At 43.8% G+C, this 9,712-nt stretch overlaps 1 protein-coding gene across 1 annotated transcript; it reads left to right on the forward strand.

Annotated features, from left to right (window-relative positions):
• The first annotated feature begins 6,089 nt into the window (after positions 1 to 6,089).
• nmur1a (neuromedin U receptor 1a) lies at positions 6,090 to 9,410 on the forward strand. The gene is made up of 2 exons (XM_041935971.1): positions 6,090 to 7,008; positions 9,025 to 9,410. Exons 1-2 carry the CDS (start codon positions 6,090 to 6,092, stop codon positions 9,408 to 9,410), a joined length of 1,305 nt encoding a protein of 434 aa, XP_041791905.1.
• The last annotated feature ends 302 nt before the right edge of the window (positions 9,411 to 9,712 follow it).

The raw sequence follows: 9,712 nt of genomic DNA on the forward strand, positions 1-9,712 counted from the left end.
AGGAGCACCTGCCAATGCTGCTCCCAGCCAGGTCAGCCACTCTAGCGCCAATGACCCAGTCCATGCAGCACTGCAATGTCCATCACTGTTGGGAGAAACTCCACATCTGCTCTCTGCTTCATTGAGAGACAGTTTGTTGATAGATTAGCTGGTTCTACAGCCTCTGGCCCAAACTCATCTCTCTCCTTTACTGATGTGACCAGAGAGTCAGACACTGGCATCTTTTGAGAAGGACAGTGTGGAGTCGATCTGCCTCTCGCTGTTTGGTCATGTCTCGCCACCTGTCTGGTGATCATAAATACTAGTCTTGTTTTAATGGACACCGATCAATCAATCTCTCACCTATTTCAGAGTCACGCCTCAGCTTACATAGCCTTTCTCTAGGTAAAACAAAGCGAAGGTAGGTGCGCACTGTGCCTGCCACACGCAAAAGAAAACGAGGGCGCTCTGCCACTGCCTCTCGCGTTTCACTTCCCCCAAAGGAGCAGCATCAGCCAGCTGTGTATCACCAGCAGGCACAGCATACGTACAGCTTCCCACCTATTGCGACTGTGCTTCTTTATGGCCCATTGCCCCCCTATACGCCAATCAATCAGCCCAGAATTACAGGGTGGGGAAGGTGGGAACTAACATGCTCTTGAATATATATATATATATATATCCCTGCTGCATGTGACACGTGCATATTTAATATGTCAGGTCACCATATGATGTGTGTATACAGGTTGAGTGCACATAACCTGCAACAACGTCTCAGAGTGCACAGAGCGTTGATGAATCACTGATTGAATATAGCCAGAATATCTACTGTCTAGTTCCTAGAACCAAGTCTATTTCTGATCTGGGTAGGAGGATGGGCTCATCAGCCCCACCTCTATCAATGAACCATCACATCTCAGTGTTTTCTGATTGAAACAGGAGCTGTGCATCCTAGGTGGCCCTGAATGCTTTTTCTAAGCCTGATGGATGTCGGCTGCTGAAAGATGTGCCTGCAAGACTTGAGTGCAGGAGAAAGAGGCACATACAGTAACCAACTCCTTCTCTGGTCACCTGCAGGTGTTCATTACCTTCTCAAGCACCGGGAACATATTTAAGTTATGTGTCTCAAACAATGGATGGTTAATGGGTGGAGGAGAGGTCAGTTTAGTCCAGCATCTGCTTCTTTTGTAAGGTATGGGCTCCCTGCAGCAAGATGTAATGCTCTCGAACTTACCCCAGAGAGTTGCCCCATCTTTCTGCAGTTGCAGCAGCCCGAAGGACACAAGTAAAACCTTGCATTTGCCAACACAGTAATACTACTGGTCCAAAAAAGGACCCTTCAGTCAAGAGACAGGTAAGCCACCCTGTAGCTGTAGAGGAGATAAGAACACTAACTGCAACTGACTGCAAGCAAGAAAACCAAAATATTCAACTGTCACACCATGGTTCAAAGGAGACTCCACCCTGTATACTGCATGGTGCCAGTGGGATGTGAGAAAATTAATACAGAAGCAGGCTACAAGACCTTCACACTGGAAGACTTTTGTCCTCAGCTGATGATGTTGTCATATCATTAGCCTATTAATTCCACAGTGATGACACTGAGTTAGATGTAGGTTTGAATGTTCATATGTGGCATTGAGAGGATGGAGGTGAGCATGTATGGCAGAGACAGAGAGAGAGAGAGAGAGAGAGAGAGAGAGAGAGAGAGAGAGAGTGTGTGTGTGTATGTGTGTGTGTTTGTGTGTGTACTGTACGTATGTGTGCGGCTGTGAGCGAGGCTTGCAGAGAGAGCGACAGAACAGGAGGAGAGTGGACAGAGAGAGCAGCACATTGTTCACACTCCACTCCCGACACGAGTCTGTGTTTACACCAGGAATAACAACACAGGAGCTGATTACAGGTAAGACAGGTTATGCTGTTTGGAAAGATAAATATCACAAAGGATAAAGATGGAAAATAGATTACAGAAGTATAGAGGATCCTGGTAATCAACCAATTTATTGACTATCCTTTGCAGTTCCCCTTTTGTACATTTTGTTTTGAATGATTATAGATTATATATTTCAACAAGTCAATTTCTGAATATTTGGGATTAAAAAGACTGTATTTTCTGATACTACTGTAAGCCAATATAGTAAAGTAGACATGCAGGGGCTCATTAAAAAGCTGTGATGTACTGTATGTGAATGTTAATTATGATAGCGTTCTATTGTAACATTTTATTCATAAATAACTTGATGAATTTATGTTTCATATTAGGGACAGTGCGCGTTTTCTGACTTTTCTGCTGCTGTCATTTTTATGCCTAAAACCAACTAAATTGGACTTGCTTTGGATACAACACTGAGGTTGCAATTGAATTTGTGTCTAGTATGTCACCTTCATTTATGTAAGTGTTGTCTCTGTGTTAAAGCCACTGCCAAGCTGAACATAACAGGATTGGGTGGGGGAGTCATTAAAGTAAAACCACTGAAATTGTATTATTTCAAATTATTTCATTCTGCCTTTCTAAATGCAAACTTACTCAGTGTCCTTGTGGCCCATTCAGCCAAAAATAATACAAAATGAATAAGCATTTAAACACAATTAGGACCTTTGCTGTATGTCATCTCTCTCCTAGACTCTCTCGCCTCCTTCCACTTTAAATTTGTAACAATGCCAAATATTAATAAATAAGTACAACTGTACAAATAAAAAGGAAATGGCAGCAACCAGAAAAGTGCATCATCTTGGAGTAATAAATGTGAGGCGCGAGCATAAATATCAAATGAAGCCATGAAAGGTGCAGCGTGCACAAAGACACACGGAGAAGCTCTGTGTCGTCAGCGCATCCAATGATCACGGAAATGTCTGTGGTGTTATTAAAGTGATGTTTTAAAACGACTTGTGGGCAGAGAGGAGCGCCTGAGAAATTCCACATTCAGGCTTTGCACAGTTTGTACACTTGGAAGCATAATTGAGCAGAAAGAAAGCAGAAGCTGGCGTTCGAGCACTTCAACTCATTTAGTCCAACAAAGTAATGTTTTTGACTCTGATAGGAAACAGTCTTGCTTCGACTCCAGTACACAAACTGGATCAGATTTTTATTTGGTGGTTTTGTGTGCAGTCGGCAGGAGTCGTGAAGATCAAACCACTGTGAAAGTCTGACATTTTACTGCATCCGCTGCAAATAATAGCCTACAACTGCCGCACAGCTGTTCAGTAAATGGGTTTGTATATGTGCGCCATAGCTGCCCACCGGCCTTAAATCGATCGATTCAAAAGCAGAGCATGCGTTACCCTCAATCTACACTTGAGATCAATAAAGTATAATACACCCCCTAACCATGGAGAATCTGTGGTCAACAGCTGATGAAATGGGAGAATCTGAAATCCTTTCCCAGACAGCCATTGTCTTTCGTTAGCTGTGTGTGTTGTGACTTTGATTCACTCATTTTGGGTGTAATAAGGTTGACACAGCAATTATCTAACTTTAGAAGCATCAAACGACATGCTGTTATAGATGATTGTTTGAAAATGAGGGCGTATTGCATCTATTTATTTCCAACATAGCACTTATAGGCAGCACTTAAAACAAATATCAAGAAGCATGAAGTTACTGTGATAGATCAAAATGACTTGCAGAATGCTCATGATAAAAAAAAAAAAATGACGTGTCATCCATACATGCATCAAATCCACTGCAGATCCTGTATCTCACAGGACTGAAATATTCATTATAGTCGTGGCTTTATAAAGCCTTCCATGTTGTTGTTTGGAATATACACTGAGAGGAATGTTAGCATGTTCTTGCATCCCAAACTTGTCTCGGGGTTTCCATCTGCAGAATATGCTAAAATAATATAACAGGGGATTTTATTTTATCCTCCTGTCAGTATGATAGGCAAGTAACAACTGGCTTAATGGACATCGGGGACTATAGTATGGAAATCCTACTGATGAAAGAAGCAGTTTATGGCACAGTAGTGGCTGCACCCTTAAGCCACATGGGTTTATGGCATGAGATTCACTGTAACAATGCTGATGTGATTGTGTGATTCCTTGTCGTACTAGGTTAAAGGCTTTAATCAACAGACACAGAGCACACCCTGATGTATAATACAGTTATTCTTTGCCAGCCAGTGACTGAAAAAAACCCTGACTGTATGTAAATGTAAGGAAAAACAATCAGTGCTGTGTTTGCCTGCTTATCATCAGCAGTCAGTCATGTGTAACTGCCAGGAAAGTGTTTTTCCTTCTTCCTGTCTTTCTCATTATCCAGCTCTCACTTGGAAAAATGTTAATATCACTCCACTTTATGTCCAAGTCAGAAATGTACATTAAGCTTATTAACTGGTTCCTTTTTCTACTTCGTCACCTCAAGCAGGACAGAAGGCAAATACTCTTCTTTTGTTTTGGCTACATTCACCTCATCCTATTATAATACACCGACTGTGTTGATTATGCTGTGTTATATGCTGGACAATGTCTTGGCTGGGAATGGTAACTTCCTGTAGTCTCCACTGGTTGCCAGTTGCTGGCCCCTGCCAGCAAATAGCCTGGCTCATAACCCTTGCAAAAAACAGTGAGTTTCCATCTCACTTACCATTTCCCAACTTTTTCTTCAAAGGAAATCACAGTGCAGCTGTTTCGGTGCAAACAGGTCAGACTGTGAACTCAGCGGCTTCCAGGTATAAATGTGTTTTACTGTGTTCACTCAGTGAATCTACCCAAAGTAAATAATGTACTGAAATATGAAGAACAATCAGTCTCCACTCAGGATGTACCACAGGGTTGATAATATTATTAAATTTACCGTCCTGGGCCATTTTAATCAAGTGACTCAGGGCTTTGAGTTCATACAGAACAAACTCAGAGCAGCGTAATGGTTGAATTATTACGTACAGAGTCATAGAGTGAATGGACCCACCACTGCCACTGCCACTATCCGTCCAATGAGCTTCAAAGGGTCAAGGTAATCAGATAAAAAGAACACCAAAGAGGAACTTATATTGCAGCGTCTTGTTCCAGACTGTTGTTGCTGAACTCTTGTTCCAAGGCCTCCCCCTCTGTGTTGACCCCATTTTACTGTACGCCTGCCAGTGAAATATTTCCAGTTAAAGAAATGCTAAAATAGGTTGTCATATTCCATATTTTGTACTGTCAGTAAATGAAAAGACCAAGACTAACAATGGATTGAGCCTACTCACTAACTGGCTGTGTGCCCGAAGCCTGATATACAATACAAACTCCTCTGTGTCATGGGCCTCCATTGTTGTCCAAAACTATTAAAAAACCATCAGTGAGCCCTACTATTGGACTGGGTGACATGTCCCATCATTGCCATGAAGACAGACAGTGTAGCTGTAAATACTTACCAAATGTGCATTCATTCGCGATCAGAAATAGTCCCCAATAAATGCACTATTTAGTCCTGTTTGAGTAATGGCTGCTCAAAACTACAGTGCCCAGCTGTTATAGGAATAAAAATAAATGAATAAAAACATAGAACCATGATCCATTTTAAACCTTTTAAACCTTTCATCTCTGTTTTTGGTCTACCAGTATAGCACCCTCGTTACTACTCTCTATTTGACACAGATGGAAGTGGCCAGCAAAAAAAAAAAAAAAAAAAAAAAAAACAAAGAGTCTGATGGGTACTTTGCAATTAGCTTCAACAAAAGTCTGCATATTTGTGCTAAAGCACTAAAGCACCCAGGCAAAGCTCGAGACAATTTTCAGCTATATTATCAGGGCGGGAAACAGATGGAAACTCGAGCTTATTCAATCACTCTGTTCGCTGTCAGAAGTGAATTGGCAGAAACACCAGTCATAGCTAATCTAATTCAGAGCTTTGGGAATTGGTCAGGAAACATGATGAAAAGAGAAGAATATCAAGATGCGAGCTCCTTCCTCATTTGTGACACATGCACATTTACAGTAATATAAACTTTGATTCCTGTTCAAGTGTAATTACAAATCTATTTTGTGTAAATTTCATTACCCACAAGTCTTTTTTCTCATGCTAGTGTTCAAAACTTTTGCTCTAAGATGCCATTTAATACTGACATCTACTTGATCTTTTTTTTCTCTCTCTCTCAGACAGCAAGTCTGACTTCTCCAGCAGGATGTCAGCTTTTTACAACTGCTCTTTGGATATGATGGCAAAGAAAGGCGAGTGGCTTTGTCCTCCGGGGGAAGACAAGTGTGCCAATCTCACCTTCGGCATGAACGGCATCCAGCTCGAGGATGCGTGTCTGACAGAGGAAGAGTACCTGGAGAAATATCTGGGGCCTCGCCGATCATCTGTGTTCCTGCCCGTGTGCCTCATCTACCTGGTCATCTTCATGGTAGGTGTGCTGGGGAATGTGCTGACGTGCACCGTCATCGCGCGCAACAAAGTGATGTGGACGCCGACAAACTACTACCTGTTCAGCCTGGCGGTGTCAGACCTGCTGGTGCTGCTGCTCGGCATGCCGTTAGAGCTGTATGAGCTGTGGCAGAACTACCCATTCCTCCTGGGGAAGGGCGGCTGCTACTTTAAAACGTTTCTTTTTGAGACAGTCTGCTTGGCGTCTATCCTCAACGTGACGGCGCTGAGCGTGGAGCGTTACATCGCCGTGGTGCACCCGCTGCGCGCAAGGTATGTTGTCACGCGGACCCACGCCAAGCGGGTCATCCTCACTGTGTGGGGTGTGTCAGTGCTGTGCGCTCTGCCAAACACGAGCCTGCACGGGATCGACGTCCTTCACAGTCACTCCACCGGCCCTGCCGGGAACATAAGCGTGGAGATCCCCGACTCGGCGATCTGCACGCTGGTGAAACCGCACTGGGTGTACAACCTGACCATCCAGGTGACCACCTTGTTGTTTTTCGTTCTGCCCATGCTCACCATCAGCGCTCTCTACATGCTCATCGGGCTACAGCTGAAACGGGAAAAGATGCAACAGGCGTTAGAGGCGAAGTCGGGCTTCGGACAGGACAGCTTCTGCAACATCCGAACACAGCAGCAGAAGGCACGCCGTCGACAGGTCACTAAAATGCTGTGTGAGTATCGAACCTTCCTGATCTCCTCCTGATCTGAGTCCTTTCCTTTAATCTTACCCAGAGCTGTGTGCCTAACTCACCTGTCCCCAAACCTGCTCATGGAACAATCAGAGCCCGATTTGTACTTGAGTTTTGAGGCTGATATGAATATTTCAGAGTTGCCATGACGTTATGATACTCAGAAATGCGTGTTAACCGTTGTGTTTGTGCATGTTGAAAATGCTTTTTAGGGCCATTGTGCTGGCCACTAAGCCAGACTCACCTCACAGCCCAGAGATGTTCCAGGGGTCTTGCCTCTTACAGACAATAACTTATTCAAGTTTCTGTACAAGAAGCTGGAACTTCCTCGGAAGGAGTTGCTAGCAGAGGGCCAGCGGCAAGAAATGATCTCGCCATGTGGAGGGCAAAGTTCAAATAAATCCATAATACAACAACGAGTCAATGCATTCTCAAGAGAAAAGTAATAGTGCACAATTTTAATGCTTGAACCACATTTCAACTCATTTATCAACAACACGAAATTAGAGGTTTTGCTGCTTTCATATCATCATAAACTCTTGGTTGATTGGACAAAGCAAATCATTTGAAAGCATCACACTGTGTGCTTGAAATGGACCTTTCACTGTTTTTTCTACATTTTTATAGACTAAACAATAGATTATTTAAAATGTATCAATTAAATTATCCAAAAATGAGCACCATTCAAACAATAATAAATAAAGTGTTTATTTTAAAGAAGAAACCAGTCTGTCACCTGTTTAATGTAATCAAATGCTAACGGTCTCCCCATCGCCAGAGATCAGGGACGTCCACGCTTCCAGCTGATGTGCTTGGCAAAGGGGTTGCACAAGCAGTCAAACACAGTGCATCCCTGTATCCTGTACGACGCTTCATTGACGGCGACAGGCAGTCGTTTTCAAACATCTGCTGCACGTATCAATGCTGGAATCCTCTCAGGTGAAATCAGCCACACTTTAGACCGTTCAGGCATTTTAACTCTCTTTAATCTAGCTACTAGGTGCTGCCAGAGCAGCGTAGACAGATGGCAGCCATCAGAGTAAGTGTAACATTAACCAGCCATGGCACACACAGCTTTTCGGGGCATGTCACATGCGTTTTGGAGAACCGATAGATAGCTCAGGCATTTAAGTGGCACCAAAATGAGGCACAGAAATCTACATTTTGAGTCGGTCCAGAAGACACCGCTCATGTAGGAACATGCTGGCATCAGGTTTCGTTGCCAAACCCTGTGAATAACACTTAATCAGCTGCAGCTGCTGCACACATCTGTATCAACTGGGATCAAACAATTAAATATGTTAGAAGTGAAAACTTTGTAGACATTTTTTATGTGAGAAAACTGACATGTTGATGAAAGCGTAATCCGTGAGGCATTACATTTCGCCCATACACATCTCACAGCTGCTGAACACGAATACTGAAGATCCAACGAAAGGTTACACCTACCATGCGGATACTATCAATCAGTTTCCTCCATATGAAACGTGGACACATTCAGATCCAACAGGGTTTGTCGCAGGCTGTCCCGTAAGCCTGTTGATGTAGGCTACCGCTCAGCGGTGAAGGTGAAAGCTAACATCGAGGTGAACGTATTTCATGGTGCATAAGCATGAAATGTGTGAAGGCTTTAATCTGTACCTTATCTTTATATAATGCTATGACACTGATTTACATGCTTGGCTGGACAGGCGGACATGTTGAGATTTTGTTAGATCGCCACCCCCTTATCAGCTTACTGCAAACACACAATAGCCCAGCAAGACCCAGATGTCGCTTTGTGTAAGCTATTGAATACTGTTCCAGTGCAATCAGTCATCGAAATTCAGTTGTCTACTCACAGTCATCTCCTCTCCTGAGAGATGTAAGATGTGTAAAGATTTCAAATCAGGTTTTCAACCTTTAAAAAGGTCAGGACATTCCTGTAGGATTTACTTACTGCTATTAACATCCCCTCTCTTTTTAAAATTCTCGTTCTCTCTCTTGCTGTGTTTCCAGTCGTCTTAGTGGTGGTTTTCACAATCTGCTGGGCCCCGTTTCACACCGACCGCCTCATGTGGAGTTTCATCAGCGACTGGACCGACAGCCACCTGGAAATCTTCCAGTACGTGCACATCATCTCCGGAGTGTTTTTCTACCTCAGCTCTGCAGTCAACCCGATCCTGTACAACCTCATGTCCACGCGCTTTAGAGAGATGTTCAAGGAGGTCATGTGCCATCGGCCACATCACATCACTCCCCGGAAACACTCGCTCAGCGTCACCCGGGTGACGCTCCGCAGCACCCTGAGCGATGCCCCCCTCAGCAACGGAGCCGCTGTCATTGAGGCCGAGGCAGAAGACGGGGAGGCGAGGGTGAAAGATGAGACCAGTTTCACGTGTTAAAAAAAACTACTTAAAGGCATAGTGTGGGTGGGAAAGGCCGGCGTTTAGAGAGTCTGTCCCGTTCTGAGCCACTGCATCATCAACTGTCATCAACATCCACTTTGAACAGGTGCATCTGCTAAATACCCAAAATAGTCTGAGTGGAAGAACTGCAGAAAAAAAGGCACACTGTGCTGCCGATGCAGTCAGACTGCAGTGCAAATGTTACTATGCTGCTATTTGAAAACTTTATTCGTAGCTCAGCAGTTGAACACACCTGCACAGGTTCAGATACACACTCAAATCTTGGGTCATGATGGAGG

This window comes from Chelmon rostratus, chromosome 4 (assembly GCF_017976325.1).
Source record: "Chelmon rostratus isolate fCheRos1 chromosome 4, fCheRos1.pri, whole genome shotgun sequence".
NCBI classification, from domain to species: Eukaryota; Metazoa; Chordata; class Actinopteri; order Chaetodontiformes; family Chaetodontidae; genus Chelmon; species Chelmon rostratus.

What these genes read in the sequence shown, in the direction of transcription:
- nmur1a (XM_041935971.1), top strand. Translation starts at nt 6,090, where the DNA reads ATGTCAGCTTTTTACAACTGCTCTTTGGATATGATGGCAAAGAAAGGC. An exon ending in ACAGGTCACTAAAATGCTGT is followed by an intron (nt 7,009 to 9,024) that starts GTGAGTATCGAA and finishes CTGTGTTTCCAG; the next exon opens with TCGTCTTAGTGGTGGTTTTC.